Source organism: Equus asinus, chromosome 4, assembly GCF_041296235.1.
Source record: "Equus asinus isolate D_3611 breed Donkey chromosome 4, EquAss-T2T_v2, whole genome shotgun sequence".
Lineage (NCBI taxonomy): Eukaryota > Metazoa > Chordata > Mammalia > Perissodactyla > Equidae > Equus > Equus asinus.
Window position 1 is genome coordinate 67,826,155 of NC_091793.1, and position 16,363 is coordinate 67,842,517.

The 16,363-nt window shown below is 45.0% G+C and overlaps 1 protein-coding gene across 14 annotated transcripts in view; it reads left to right on the forward strand.

Moving 5' to 3' along the window:
- LOC106829139 (coiled-coil domain-containing protein 93-like) overlaps positions 1 to 16,363 on the forward strand; it is a 154,007-nt gene that overhangs the window by 48,665 nt on the left and 88,979 nt on the right. For 7 of the 14 annotated variants that reach the window (XM_070507406.1, XM_070507405.1, XM_070507404.1 and 4 more), the window contains one exon: positions 10,852 to 10,974. The exons of the other annotated variants lie outside the window; for them this stretch is intronic. In XM_070507406.1, the coding sequence (XP_070363507.1) occupies positions 10,871 to 10,974 (104 nt within the window). In that variant the 5' untranslated portion in view covers positions 10,852 to 10,870. Of the gene's footprint in view, positions 1 to 10,851; positions 10,975 to 16,363 lie in introns of those variants that run through there. 14 annotated transcript variants of the gene reach the window in all.

The following is a 16,363-nucleotide window of genomic DNA, read 5'->3' on the forward strand; positions in this document are numbered from 1 at the left end:
CACAGAGGTGGACGTGTGGTGTGATGGAGAAGGAATGGGCTCCAGGACCAGCCGAGACGGTCAGGACAAGGTGGGGGAGACCGGCCTCGGCGCTGCAGGTCACCGGGGCTGCCCGTGCCAGGGCCTTTGTTTCCTCTCTACACCTCGGCTTCCCAGGCTGTCCAGTTTGACCTCGTGGTCTCTAAGGTTTATGCCAGCTGTGAAGTTCTGTGATTTTGGAAATCACTGAGAAGTAGAAAGAGTGATAAGAATTACTCAGGGGCTACAACCGGCATGACAGGGATCAACATTCTCTTTCCGGTGGAGACACCCCAAGCCGTGTGCTCACAGAAAGCCAAGCAGTCACATCCTCGTGGCCCCAGGGAACAGACTCTGTGCTTGAAAGCCAGTGCATGGTTCGCGGTGGCCCAGCCTGTTGCGTCTCTGACAGGTGGTCGGAGTCCGAGCCTCCTGGAGATGCTGGTGTGTGAGGGGCTGGGCGGGGGGATGCAGGGCGAGGTCTGGGGCTCAGAGGGCTGCCAGGGGCTTGAAGACCAGGAATAACCATGTTTCTCACCATTCCTGGAGACCTTAGCGTGACAGAGTCCTCTATTTTTAGTCGGGAAAAAAAATAGTGTAAGTAGCTTTAGCCCAGACACAATTTGAGCACCTAGAGCATCTTCAAAGCCCTTGATTGTTCGAGGCTTTTCCACGGTGTCAGGTACTGTTCACACGGCTGTGTTGACAACCTCTCTTTGACCATCTCTTCTACTGACCCTGTCCTCCGTAGCCCGTCCATGGCCACACACACAGACACACACAGATGAAAGCCTGGATTATCCCTCGAGTGTTCTAAATTACGACGATCTCCTTTCCACCTGACTTACCCCTGTGATTAAATTAGCTTTGGGAAGTTTACTAATTCCTTTGCCGAGTGAAAGACTCAGTCAGTTATCCCTGGGGGCTGATAGCTTGCAAGAGGGTGTCCTGGAACGATGCTTTGGCATTAAGTAGGTGTCAGTGACGATGAGCCCATTAAACAACATTTGGAATATGTTCTGTGCATTCTTTGATGAAAGGAAACTTCGGTGTCCTTCCTCTTTCATTCTGATCTTCTTTTTCCAAAAATAATTATAGGATTAGCCTGTGGCACCGGCTTTGGGGGTATCTTCCTCTGTTATTCAGCGTGAGCACATGTGTGTACGCACATGGGGGCATGAGTGGATGTCTGCGTGTGTTTACACTTCATTCTGATTCTAAGTCCTGGCTCGTTAATAATGGCTGACTGCATCACTAAGGAGCCACTAAATATTGTACTACTTATAAGTAATCCGTTGCCCAAGGCACGGGGCTACTTAATGAAGCCTTGAATTAATGTGTGACTCGAGAAATACATCATTCTACAAATATAGGTTACTGGAAGCGTAATTTAAGCTGTTCTGTTTACTTCACTACTTGGATGAATACAAGGGAAGAAGTAATAAGTACAATAACAAATAAAATGTGTGAAGCCAGGCATTGTGCAAATTAGTTTTTTATTATCTTTTTTATTACTTTTTATTAACTTATCTCTTCGGTTGTCATAATAACCCCATAAGAGAGACACTACTCCCATTCCCACTCTGCAGATGAGGAAACCGAGGCTCAGGTGTGTGTCCCTAGTCCAGGGTCCTGCAGTGGATTCAAATCCAAGCGCATGTGACTCTTGTAACTACTGGATCCTGCATCTCTGGGTGGAAAGAGTGAGGCAAAGAGCGGGTCTGTGCGCTAGGATGTCAGTTATTTGCCTAAAGGTAAATGTGGAGTTTGTTGCCTAAGGGGCTGGTATTGATGGTTGGAGGACGCAGTGGTAAAGGGGACATCGAGGAGAACCACGCAGTTTTTATGGCAGAGACCTTGGGAGAGAGAGATGGTCACTGAGTGTTCAGCGAGGTGCAGCTGGTGACGAGCTTTCTACACCTTGAGGGCTGGTGGCCGGGATGACCTGTTCACTAACCAGAGGTGACGACGCAAGTAGAGCCCGGTTCAGGGGATTTGAGGTGAATGTGTGTTTCTAGAGGACGTTCAAGCCAGACTCATAAAACTGTCTTGGACCTTTCTTCAGGGACAGCCTCCCAGGTTTAGCTGGGCGACATTCTCAGACTCCCAAGATGAGGCTGACCCTGTGCTGGCCCCTGTTCGGGGAGGGCTGAGCCCCACCCACAGTCACTCCCATGGCCTGGGATGACACAGATAGAGGCTCTGTTCTGTGGGCCTCAGGTGCTTCCTGCTCACCCACGATCATGTGGGACCGAGCTCTGCCCAGCTGTCTGCCTAGTGCACGGCTTGAGCTCTTGGAAGTGGTACTGCACCGAGAGGATGTACTGAAGACTGCGCAGGGGTATGGATGGGCAGTGGAGTGTTGGGGACACACTTGGTGGATGGGTGGGTGACAGGCTGGTCCATCATCCAATGTGCTCTGGTCTCTGGGCCTCACTCTTTGGCAGATCATGGACTCATCTGGGAGATCTGGCAAGGATCTTAAAGATGCAAGCCCCTTGGGGAAGCTGGGGCCCACCGTCATTACCCCACTGGCTCGTGCCCCTGGCTGGTGACAGAGAAGACAAAAGTCCGGATCTCTTAATTCCTGGCATTTTGACATTTGACATGTTTAGCCAAGCACTTGCCGTGTGGTTAGCACCATCGTCTTATTTCAGGAGGTCAAGAGCAGAAGTCAAGCATCCCCCAGAGGAGGGCCGTCAGTGGAGGGCTCAGAGGAGACCCTTGTGTGTTTAGGACCAGGGCTGCAGACTAACTTCTGGATTCTGGAGCACCTGGAGCCTTGGGTGACCCAGGAGCTCTAGAATCTCGAGTCTGGAGGGAGGGAGGAGACTCAGGTGAAAGGGGCCGGCTCCCTGGTTGGGGGCGCCCCACCCTGCACCTCTCTTGGGGAAGATGTGGCTGCCCTCCTCTCAGCTGCTGGTGGCTTCTCCAGGCCCCTTGAGTGCCCTGGGAACTGTCCAGCTAACAGTCGGCTGAACTGCAGGGGCAGCCGTCCCATCTAAGTCACCCGGGCCAGAGAATGGCCTGTGGTGAGTGAACTGGAGACCTGCCCCTGGAGGCGGGTGTGGGGACCAGACTGGGGACCTTGGAGGGGAGCCACTGCCATGTTTGACCTGTAAGCGGTTGCATTCCTGACGGCTGGTTAGGTTAATGAAAAACAAGCCCAAGGGCCTGAGGAGTCCCTCGGTAGGGTGGGAACTTCTTGCTACAGATTCCAGGTTTCAGACTAAAGTGACATAAAAGGGATAGATGGTTCAAGCTCCTTCTGTTATGGATGTAAACTTGGAGGCCCGGAGAGGGACAGTGACTGACCCATGGTCACAAAGCTGGTTACGAGTTGGGCCAGGAGCCAGATCTCCTCCCTGCTGTAGCCCACTCTCTGTGACAGTAGTTGCATATATTCAGACCCAGATGTTGTTACTACCAGCTGCCAGTGTATGGAGTCTTTCGGTATCATTATCTCATTTTAGTAACGTTATTAGGTATTTAAGATGTGCCAGCACCTGTTCTAAGTGCTTCACATTTATTTTCCTACCCTTTAATCCTCTCAGCACTCCTCTGAGGCAGAATTGATCCCCATCCCCTTTCCCAGATGAGGCAGTGGAGGCCCCGTCGACAGTAGGAGGCTGGGGTTCGGCCGGGGGGTCTGTCTTGGGAGGCGCCCTCTTGGCCACTGCACTTGACGGCCACCTCGCAGACCTTTGCTTGAAGGGCCAGGGTGTGTGCTTGGCCTTTTGTGTTTGCTAAGGGTAAGAAGAAAGGAGACAGGAAAGGCCTGGGGAGGGGAAGCAGGTGGAAGGGGTCAGGTGTCCCTGGAAAGCTCAGCAGTGGGTCCTCTCAGCAGCCCACCCAGACAGGCCACCCTGCAACCCCGCTGCCCCCAGACCTTGGGCCAGTTCTCTCAGCGGCCCGCCCTCATGCCCTCACCTGCAGTGCGGGACTCTTTGGCATGACTCTTGGGCGTGACTCCGAGGGCGTGACTCCACGGGCTGCCTCCCAATACAGTGTCCCGGCTTAGCAGAGGTTTCAGGCTCATTACTGTCCTCTCAACTTGTCTGTGTGTTTGAACATTCCCATAATAAAAGATTTCCTTAAAGTACAACAAAAGATGGCCTGTCCTCAGGAAAGTGCCGAGGAGCCGCCTGGGGTTTGAGCGCAGGAAGGTCTGTGGGCTGCTGCCAGGCGCTGATCCTGGCCGGGGTGCTGGGAAGCTCTCGGTCAAGGCAGCAGACGTCCCCTTAACTCAGGTCTCCTGACCTGCTGATGCTCCCCGCCCCCGACCTGCTGACGGACGCCCGCCCGCAGCTAAGAGGCTGCTCCTCACAACAGGGGCAGCAAACAATGGCCACAGGCCAGATTTGGCCGGCCGCCTGTCTTTGCAAACAGTTTTCTTGGGACACAGCCATGCTCATCCACTTCCGTACTGTCTGTGGCTGCTTTCTCACCGCAGCAGCAGAGTTAAGTAATTGTTACAGAGACCCCATGGCCCGCAAAAGCTGCAAACATTTACCACATGGCCTGTACAGAGAAAGTGTCCTGGACTAGACTGCTCTAGAACATCATCACTTCTGCTCTCACCAGCTGAGGTGTCTGCTTGTCAGTCAGTTGTATCTGGTTCTAAACCAGTTTGTGCCGCTTTTACTTATTATTGTAAGCAATTAAATAGTGTATAGATCAGTGAAATAAGAGTGAAAGGAAAGTTTATTACCATGAAAATTAGGCTAAATTTTAAAAATTAGGGAAAGACCCAATAAACGCAAGTCACTATAAACAATTGCTCTTAAATCGGGTAAGGGCAAGTGAGTTGTATAAAGTTGGATGGGGGGGGCGTCAGCACACAAATTAAGAATAATTTTGCGTTCAGAGAGCTTTGTAAACATCTTTGAGGATGACTCTAAGGACACTGAGACTGGAAATTGTGGACAATGTCCTGTAGCTGTGGTTTACCCATGAAAGGTGACCCGCACTGAAGAAATCCATCAAAGTTTTGGAAAACCAAGGTGCGTCTGTGCTTTGGAAGGAAAACAAGGTTTAAGGAGGACAGACATGCATGTGGTTTTTGAAACATGTTTTATGGATCTCGACTTGAAGTAATTCTTTGAAAATGGCCCAATTACTAGTCCCAGTAGAGTCAGATATGAGGGCTTATCCTGTAACAGAAACCCATCCTAAAACTGCTTTTGAAAGAGGAAGCTTCCCTTCATATCCTTCTGTTCTTTCCATCTTTCCTTTGCGGCCCCTCCCAGCGTGGAGAGTCTGACCTGAGGGAGCAGGGTTGGGGCGAGGGGAGTGGGTGCCTTGTGGAGGCGTTGGCATGGCCATTCCCAGGCTGCAAGGAACTGGGACGGAGGGGGCAGGGTGTGGAGGCGGCTGGAGTGGCCGGAAGATTAGTGACACTGAGCTAATTGATTGAGTTAATTGAGCAGAGAAGTAAATACGACAAGGGAATGGGAACCAGTTTTCTCACTCTCTGAGGAGGGGATTCGAAACCTGAGACAAGAGAAGGCTGGTAAGAGCCCTGGGGGTTGGGTGGAGGTGGAAGCATCACAGAGCTTCTGGGCTTTCGATTGCGTTTACCCAGATAGTTAACGGAAATAGTTATAGATACGTGGGAAATAGTTATAGATACGTGTGTATGTGCGTAGTGATGGATGCACGTGTTCACTGAGAAATGAGGAGCAATGATACCCCAGTAGCAGTGAGCATAGCTAGCACACAACCTTCAGAATATAACTGATGGAATAAACTAGGAATCCGTGAGTCCATATGGATACAAGCAAATAAATGCACATGTGAGCAATGGTCGGGGCAGGGGAAGGTCTTCCTTACAAGAGAATGCAGCTAATGAAGGGAGAAGGGCTGGTGGAAATAGATAATCACCAGCTGGTGCCCATCACAGTGGTGGCTGACACAGGCAGGAGCCATCAGTGGACCCTGTGGTTGGTGGGTGAAAGTTTGATGAAGAGCAGAATATTGGCATAATATCGGGCTACCTCCCCACAAAGTGCTAATCAAATCCAGAGGGAAAACCATGGCTTTGTTGTGGAGAAACCAGGCGGACACCAGGCTGACCAGATGATGAGGGGTGGGATGCGGACATAGTGGGCCTCCTGGTGCGATGCACGGAGAAGAGCTCAGCAGGCGTCTCTGTAGTTAATTCCAAGAACGTAGTGCCGGGTCTGCACGTGTGCACACCCCGAGTGGCCTGAGGTTGAGATCATCCTGTGGAGTGAAAGTCCGGTACTCTTAAAACTCTCAAGGCAGGGGAGACAGGGAACAGCTGAGGAACCGTTCTGGATGGAAGGAGACCGAGGAGACGGGACAATAAACACAACGTGTGATCTCGAACAGGATCCTGGGCCAAACAGAAAAAGCGATTCGTGGGATAGTTGGTGAAATTTGAAGGAGATCTACGGACTGGATGGGAGATTGGTATCAATGTTCATTTCTTGATTGGAGGAATCATTCTAACGTAGGAGACTGACAAGCTACACACTAGGGTATTTAGAGGTTATGGGCAGAGAAAGAGAGAGAGAGAAGTGGAGTAAAATGCTAACAATTGGAGAATCTGTAGAGTATGAAGAAGTTTTCTGTGCTATTTTCGTAACTTTTCTGAAAGTCTGAAAGTTTAAAAATAAAAAAATTACTTAATTACCAAAAATTAAAATAAAAGAGCTGGCAAAAACTAAAGATTCTTGAGTCAGACAGCCTTCAGGCATGGTTTGCTCAGGGCTCCAGCTCGCTTTTTCTGCCACACTCTCAGCTCTGCCCTTCTCTGTAAATTTTATCCTCAGGCTGGTTTCCTTTTGATCCCAATGTGGCTGCCAGCAGCAGGGACTATTGGCCCCAAACTTCAGTGGGCATATTAGTTACATTGATTGGACTAATCCAGATGCTGGATGTGTGTGAATCCCACCCAAAGCATAGTGTTGCTGCATCCTGGTGAAGGGTAGCTCCCCCATGGAGAATGTGCATGTTCTTGGGAATTAACCTGGGTACTTAACCAGTGAACGTCCAGCAAACAGCTGTGTGTGGAGCAGACACCCAAGAAGGTGAATTTAGTGCAGATACAAAGGACATGAGTAAACACTTGTACCAAAAGAATTGAAATTATTTTCTAGGAAAACATAAATTATTCAGAGAATGAGAAAACAAGCCATAGAATGAAAGAAAAATATTTGCAAAAGACGTATCTGATAAGGTCTATTATCCAAAATATAAAAAGAACTCTTAAAACTCAACAATAAAAAATAAACAACTTAATTAAAAATGGATAAAAGATCTAAACAGACACGTCACTGAAGAAGATGTACAAACAGCAATTAAGCATGTGAGAAATGCTCCATGTCGTGTGTCATCATGGAAATGCAAATTAAAACATCAATGAGATCCCACTACACACCGATTAGAATGGCCAAAATCCAGAACCCTGAGAACACCAAATGCTGGCGAGGATGCAGAGCAACAGGAGCTCTCATTCACTGCTGATGGGAATGCAAAATGGTATAGCCACTTTGGAAGACAGTTGGGTGTTTTCTTGCAAAACTAAACATACTCTTACGGTATGATCCAGCAATCACATTCCTTGGTTTTACTCAAATGAGTTGAAAATTTATGTCTACCCAAAACCTGTGCACGAATGTTTATAGCAGCTTTATTCATAATTGCCCAAACTTGGAAGCAACCAAGATGTCGTTCAGTAGGTGAATGCATAAATGAATGTGGTGCATGCAGATAATGGAATATTATTCAGTGCTAAATGAACTGGGCTATTAAGCCATGAACAGACATGGAGAAACAGTTAATGCATATTTGAAGTGAAATAAGCCAATCTGAAAAGGCCACATATTGTATAATTTCAATGATACGACTTTCTGGAAAAGGCAAAACTTTGGAGGCAGTAAAAAGACCAGTGGTTTCCAGGAGACATCCAGGAGATAAGAGAGAGGGAAGGATGAATAGATAGAGCATAGAGGATTTTTAGGGCACTGAAAAGACTCTGTATGATAATATAATGGTGGATACGTGTCATTATATGTTTGTCAAAACCCATAGAGTGTACAACACCAAGAGAGACCCTAATGGAAACTGTGGACTTTGGGCGATAGTGATGTGTTAATGCAGGTTCATCAATTGTAACAAATATACTACTCTGGTGCCAGGATGTTGACAGTGGGGTATGCTGTGTGTGCGCGTGGGGGGAGGGCGGATATATACAGGGTATCTGTACTTTCCACTCAATTTTTGCCGTGAACCTAAAACTGCTCTGAGATACAAAGTCTGTTAAAATATGTACAAAACAAAACAACGATTGAAAAGATAGTCAAAGCTCTATACCTCAAAAGACAGCAGGCCCGGTCTTATAAGACTGGAAGTTCTACTAAACTTTCAAGGAAGATACAATCCCTGTGTAATAGAAACTGTTCCACAACTTAGCAAAGATAAAGATCTTCCTGCCTTTTTTTTATGATCCTGACGTGCATATATCTTAGGTTAAATATTAGCATAGTGAATTCACTGCTGAATTAAAAGAAAAAATGTACCATGACCGATAGAATTCTTCTCAGTAATGCAAGGAAAGTGCAAGATTGACATAAAGGAAACTCTAAAACTAGATCAAAGGATGTAAAAGACCTGAAGAAATGGAGAGACAGGCAGTGTTGTAGGAGAGGGAGACGTGACTGGGTCAAGAGGCCGTGTCTTCCCAAACCAATGTGGAAGTCCACAAAAGTAATTCTAATCAAAACGCCAACAGGATTTCAGTGAAGCTTGACAAGATGACTCCTTTAAAGTTCATCTGAATTAGAAATGCGTAAGGATAACAAAGTCAATTTTGAAAAAGAATAATAATCAGGAGGTATATGAACTATTTACCAAACATATTTTGAGGTTAAGTAACAAAATATTGAACATTCATCCAACAAATATTAATTGAATACTTACTATGTGTCAACATCTTCTCTGTGCAGGTGAGGTAGGAACAAACAAAATGGTTAATGTCCTTGCCTTCTTGGAACGTGCATTCTAGTTGGGGGATCAACAATGACTGAACCAACGATTCCTTTTGTACAGCAGTCAGTGATAGGTGCAGCTCGGGCCAGGGTGGCAGGACTGGAGCTGGTGAGAAGTGGTCCAATTCTGGAATACTTTGAAGGTAGAGCCATCAGGATTTGCCCATTGATGTTGATGTGCGGTATGTGAGGGAGAGGAATCAAGAACGACGCAAAGGGTTTGGGGCTCAGACGCCAGAAGAACGGAGCTCATGGACTTAGATGGAGGAGATTTGGGAGGGGCAAGAGAGAGGGAGTGCACGAGTTTGCTTCTGGTCCTTTGGTTAGAGATGCTCACCAGACACCCAAGAGCATTTGTCCAATAGGTAGTTGGAGCTGAAAGTTCTCCAGCATCAATGATGATAATAAAGACCACTCAATAGTCACCGGGCCCCTGCACAAACAGGGCACATCCCGGGGTGGCTCGGAGGTGGGCGGCTGAAGGCTCTGCACAGTTCACTGATCTCCAGGCTCCTTGCTCTGTTCCCTCCCCAGTCTCAGTCCCTCTGGCTCATCTTGCCACTTCTTGGCCGCCCATCAGAAAGGTGGATAGAAGCAGAATAAGGTGGGCCAGAGGAGGGGGAGCAGGGAAGAGTGTGTGTCTCAGCAGACTGACTTGTTCTGCATTTTAATCAGTTCACAGGAAGGAAACATGAGGAGGGCTGTAATGAGATCTGGAAGGAGCCCCTCCCCCCTTGCAGGCTAACCGAGATCCTGCACCTGCTCTGAGCTGCAAGGACCCGAGGATTTAGCCCCAGATCCTGTAACTGAACCCTGAGCCCTAGACTGACCAGTATTTGCAATTTCTAACTCCAGAGGAGCAAAAGAGAAAAGTGCTTAAGAGACAGAATGAATCCAAGAACGCCAAGGCTCTTAAATGGGAAAGGTCAGTTAGGAAATACCTCATTAAGAGAAGAATAGATTAGAAAATAGATCAAGAAAAGATGATACTTGGTAAGTTTAATGTAGAGGTTAAATGTAAGCATAGGATGATAAAGCCATAAAGAAATAGCCTACCAATTTGTTGCTTGTTGGTGAGTTTTAACTTTAAAGTTTTCAAGAAAAGCATGAAATATTTTGAAAAAGGCATGAGTTTAAGTATAGATTCTAAGAAAAACCCCTCACTCACTGTCCCACCTCACCCTCCTAAATGAAGCTCCGATTCTGCCCAAGATCCTTGGGGGCAGAAAGTATTATGGTTTCCGGAAGCCCCAGTCTTTGGTTCCTCCCAGTGGGGGGCGGTTCTGAGGTGAATTCAGATTCTTGAGCTGCAGGAACTGCCTGGGTCCTTCCTATTGCCCTGGCGTGGTGACTGGCCGCTACATGAGCTTCAGAAGTTGGCAGCGGGGAGCAGGACTTTCCAGCTGCCCAGCTGGCCGGCGGGGCTCACCTCTGCCCCCGCTCTCTCCTCCCTGCCTTTCTCCCGTTTTGATCTTTCTCTTCACTGGAATTTGATGTCCTGTGAGTGGTAGGACAGTCACTGTCACATCACCTCTGTGGGCTTTCTTTGATGTTTATAATTTCTCATTCCGGAACATTCCAGGCACACTCTTTTATCTTGCGAAGTCCGAGTTTTTTCCTGGGCTGTGCAGAAAGTCGGTCTCCGGGTACTCGTACTTCAGGCAAACTTAACTTTTGCCTTTAAGAACACAGTTTGCACGCTGGATGCTTTTCTTTCTATGAAATTTTTCTTTCTGTCTCTGAGGGTTACAGAGAAAGCAGAGGACTTTCAAGGCTTTCATTCTTTGTTTTGCTCCCACTTTTCCTTTGGTATTTCCAGATACTTCCTGGACAATGATATGACAGGAGGTTCTGTCTGCCAACTGAGTGGAGAAGGAAGGAGAACACCCTTGGGTGCAAATGGCAGCTCCACCAGTGGCCAGCGGAGGGCCCTTCCATCAAGGTACTGCACTGCTCTGCACAGTGGTCCTCTCACCTCCTTGCAGCTCCCCTCCCTCATGAGAGAGTGACTACCTTGTCACATTCTGCTCCAAGTGAGACTCGGCAGGTTAACACGATGAACTCCCCCTTCTTTCCTCTTCTCCCTCCATTCTCCCCCTTTCTTTCCTCACTTCTCGGCCATCAGAGTTGACACCCAGATCCCCCTTCAGGACTGAAGGACTTGTTCCCCTGGCTGCTGGGGAAGCTGCCACAGATAAGCCTCCACCCTCCATCCCACAAGCAGTGAGGAACCATTAGGTGTATTGGTGTGGAAGATGGACATAGTGAGGCATGTTTTAGGTATAGGTGACACTGTTTAATTGTTGGAGTCTTGCGGGCAGAGATTTCATAGTAATACTTAATGCCAGTGGTTGAAAATTACTTTGGATTTTATTTAACAAAATTCACTGTTTTTTGCTTTGTTGTAAAGGAAACCAGTGACTCAAGTTTCACCACACGTGTAGCTGTTTTATGAACTTTTGACTGTTCCGTTGTAATTACACTTTCCTCCTCCTGGGTGTTGGCACCTTATGATGGGAGTTTGAGAGAGGCTGCCACGCCACGTGTCACCATCCTTCCCCCCTCCTGAGTTTGTGTGGTTAGGAGTATTATTATTATTATTATTATTTTTTTGAGGAAGATTAGCCCTGAGCTAACTGCTGCCAGTCCTCTTCTTTTTGCTGAGGAAGACTGGCCCTGAGCTAATATCCGTGCCCATCTTCCTCTACTTTATATATGGGACGCCTACCATAGCACGGCGTGCCAAGTGGTGCCATGTCCGCACCCAGGATCCAAACTGGTGAACCCCGGGCCGCCGAGAAGTGGAACGTGCGAACTTAACCACTGCGCCACTGGGCCAGACCCAGGAGTATTATTTTACCAGCAGTTACATGATGGGTTAGCATTGGGACTAAATCAGAGGAAGGATGTCAGTTGAGTGACACTTCTACTGATGCCGGTGGGGAGTGAGGGGAGCTTGGACTCAGGCGGGAACAATGTTGTAGTGTCAAAATCTCATTTCTTTTTATGGCTGAATGATATTTGATTGAAATGTATAAACCACATTTTGTTTAACTATTCATCTGTTCATGGACACTTGGGTTGTTTCCACTTTTGGCTATTGTGAATAATGCTGCAGTGAATACAGGTATGCGAGTAACCGAGTCCCTGTTTTCAATTCCTTTGGGTATACTCCAGGCGTGGAATTGTTGGGTCATATGGTAATTCCATGTGTAGCTTCTCAAGGAGCCACCAAACTGTTTTCCACAGCAGCTGCACCATTTTGCATTTCACCAGCAATGCAAGAGAGTTACAGCTTCTCCACATCCTCACCAACACTTATTTTCCAGTTTTATAGCCATCCTAGTAGGAAAGAAGGGGTATCTCGTTGTGGTTCATATTTAATTCTTAATTGCAGAAATTATTTTTGTAGTACTTCTTTTCCCTTCCTTTGCAATGAGTTTAATAAAGTAGTTCTATTTCTTTTGTTTATGGTCTTATTGGATTTTTTATTGTAGATCTTTTTGAAAATAAATTAAGTTTAAATCATGCACAAAGGAACATCGTAAACACTAACAAAAAGACTTAACTGGACCTAAACTACTTTAAAGAAGCTCACATTTTGTGTTACGAAGCTCTCCGTTCAAATTGCTTTTCTCTTGCCATGGAAGATTTTCTTGCTTTCTCTGTTTTTCTTTTTCAAGTCTCTTGTGTCAAGCCCGTATGGTCTAGTGGAGATGTTTCTTTTTCCTGAGCAATTTGACAGCTGAACTCATCTAGTCAAAAAAGCTGCCTGTCCTTGTCTTTTTTGAGTAACATTTATACTCTGTTGGCAAGATGTGAAACTCCCAGTATCATAGTGTTCTTTATCGAGGGTGAAATGATACAGGGCTATGGAAGTCTCCACAACCAGACCCACCCCTTACCCTGCCATGACTGAGTCCGTGACAACCTGGAAATTCTCAGATTGTCTTTCTTTAAAAACTTTCCCAGCCAAACGCCACCCATTATTTCCATTAATGACTGTAGGAAGGGCTAATGGAAGTTAATCACAATGGAAAATGAAAGTTTCTTTCTTTTCTTTTTCTTATTGTATGTTTTGAAGATGAAATAGGGAAAGGTATAAGATGATCTCTGGGCATTGTTTGCAAATCTCTAAAAAATTATGCTTGCATATAAAAAAACATTGGACAAATCTAATACCCTTTCAAGATAAAACACTCAAACTAGGATTAGAAGGAAACTTCCTCAACATAATAAAAGATATTTATGAAAAACCCATAGCTAACATCGTGTTCAATGGTGAAAGTCTGAAAGCTTTTTTCCCTAAGATTAGGAACAAGACAAGGATGCCCACTTTTACCACCTCTGTTCATCATAGTTATAGCCACAGAAATTAGGCAAGAAAAAGAAATTAAAGGCATGCAAATTGGAAAGAAAGAAGTGGAAATGTCACAGATGACAAGATCTTACATGTAGAAAACCCTGAAGAATCCACAACAGTACTGTTAGAAGTAATCAATGAATTCATCGAAGTTGCAGGTTATGAGATTAACATCAAAAAATGAGTTATATTTCTATACACAAGCAATGAGTAATCCAAAGAATATTAAGAAACAATTCCATTTACAGTAGCATCAAAAAGAATAAAATACTTAGGAAAAAAGTTAACAAAAGAGGTACAAGACTTTTAAATAAAAACTACAAAACATTGCTGAAAGAAATGTTAAAAGACATTAATAAATCAAAAGACATCCTGTGTTCATGCATTGGAGGGAAATATTGTTGAGATAGAAATACTCCCCAATGTGATCAACAGATTCAACACAATCTCTATAAAAATCACAATGGCTGTTTTTGCAGAAATGGAAAACCTGATCCTAAAATTCATACAGAAGCTCGAGGGACTTCAAACAGCTAAAACAATTTTGGAAAAGAAGAGCAAAGTTGGGGGACTCAGAATTCCAAAGTTCAAAAGTTACTACAAAGTCACAGTAATCAAAATAGTGTGGTACTGGCATAAGGACAGACACAGTAGACCACTGGAATAGAGAGTCCAGAAATAAACCTATATATCTATGGCCAATTGACTTGTGACAATGATGCCAAGACATGCAATAGGAAAAAGAACATCCTCTTCAACAAGTGGTTCTGAGACAACTGGATATCCACACGTAAGAGAATGATGTTAGACCCTTACCTCACACCGTATACAAAAATTAACTAAAATAGATCAAAAACAAAAATACAAGAGCTAAAACTATAAAACTCTTAGAAGACAACATAGAGGAAAAGCTTCATGACCTTGGCTTTGGCCCTGGTTTCTTAAATAAGACACCAAATGTACAAGCAAAAAAAGAAAAAATAGACAAATTAGACTTGATCAGAATAGAAAACTTTTGTATATCAAAGAACACTAGTAAGAGAGTGAAAAGACAACCCATAGAATGGGAGAAAATATTTGCAAATCCTATATTTGATAAGGGTCTAGTATCTAAAATAAAAAACTCTTTCAACTCAACTCAACAACAAAACAACACTCTTATTTTAAAAAGGGCAAATGAACTGAATATACGTTTTTTCCAAAGATACATGAATGGCTAGTAAGCACATAAAGAGATGCTAAATGACAGTCACTAGGGAAATACAAATCAAACTCAAAAGATATCATTTTATACCCATTAGGATGGATATAATTTAAAAAATAAAAAATAAGTCTTGGCAAGAACATGGAGAAATTGGAACTCTTATGCATTTCTGGTAGAATGTAAAATGGTCCAACTGCTACGGAAAATGAAGACCATGATTCAGGAGGTCTGGGGTCGGGTCTGAATTTTTCATTTCAAAAAGCTCTCAGGTGTTGTTGATGTTGCTGGTTCATGCTCCACACAATGAATAACAAAGTGCTAGGCTAATTTAGGAAAATATTTACCTCTCAGGAAAAAAAAGGAGAGAGACACTCAAAGAGAAACTTGCCTTCCTTCCTGCCTGTGGACATTGTCACGTGAGGTTGTGTTTCCTGGAGCTGCTGTAACCATTTTGCCTTCATGAGGAGAAAGCAGAGAAAACCACACAGATCACATACAGCCCTGAATGACCAACCGGAATCTTCAAGCCCTAGACTTCTTGTTCTATGACATAGAAAAGCCGCTTATTTTTTAAGCCCCTTTGGGAATAGAGCATCCTATTACATCTGAAAGCTCCCTTGCAGACACAGTTCCACTTTCCACTCACTGAGTGTATTCCCCAGAGGAGGAGCAACATGGGAGACATCCACATGCCACATCAGCAGCTGACGTCAGGTCCCAGGTTTCTCTCACATGGTGAGCATCTTACTCTACTGAGTAGGATATGAGGGTTTTCCTGCATTGAAAATGACCCGTAGGGGCTGGCTCCGTGGCCGAGTAGTTAAGTTCGCGCGCTCCGCTGCGGCGGCCCAGGGTTCAGATCGTGGGCACGGACATGGCACCGCTCGTCAGGCCACGGTGAGGCGGCGTCCCATATCCCACAACTAGAGGGACCTGCAGCTAAGATATACAACTGTGTACAGGGTGGGGATTTGGGGAGATAAAGCAGAAAAAAAGAAAAAAAAAGATTGTCAACAGTTGTTAGCCCAGGTGCCAATCTTTAAAAAAAAAAAAGAAACCAAATGTTGCCTATTTAAAAAAAAAATGACCCCTAAAGTCAAGCCAATCACTTCACCTGTCCTCATTGAAAAAAAAATCTGTTTCTGGAGAAACAATTAATTATGTTTAGATTTACTAGAAGTATCATGTTAAATCTTTAATAGTGCACATACATATGGCCAGAATGAACTTAACATTGATGGCCATCAACAGTCAGTCAAGAGATACTAATACTGTACTTTTGGGTGATTTAACGGATTTTTTAGGGAAAGTTTAACTATATAAATTTTCCACTTTACGGTCTGACTTTGGTGTAAAAGCTACTTCCACTATTATGCAGTCTGTTCTGCATTAATATCACAAAATGGCATAAAGGCTATCTTATCCTGTTTCGTTATTTTCTGGATGAGTGAAATCAGGCCCAAAATGGTGAAGCCCAATGTCAGTCTAGTCCAGAACACCTGATGCTTAGACCAGGCCTCATCTCATGAGTAGATTAGGTTATTATTGCATTTTGGTATACTGTTTCACTTAAAACACAGAATTCCTGATGATATAGAAGCAGCTGCAATTGCTGAACAGACAATTGGTCCTGAATTTTGATAGGCAGGAAAGTGAACCAATATAGAGGATGAAGAGAGGAACATATGCAGAAGTATGAAAGAGAGGAAGTAAATAAACTGGAGAAATCCTTCAATCAAGAAGGAGCTGGGACGTATGATAATA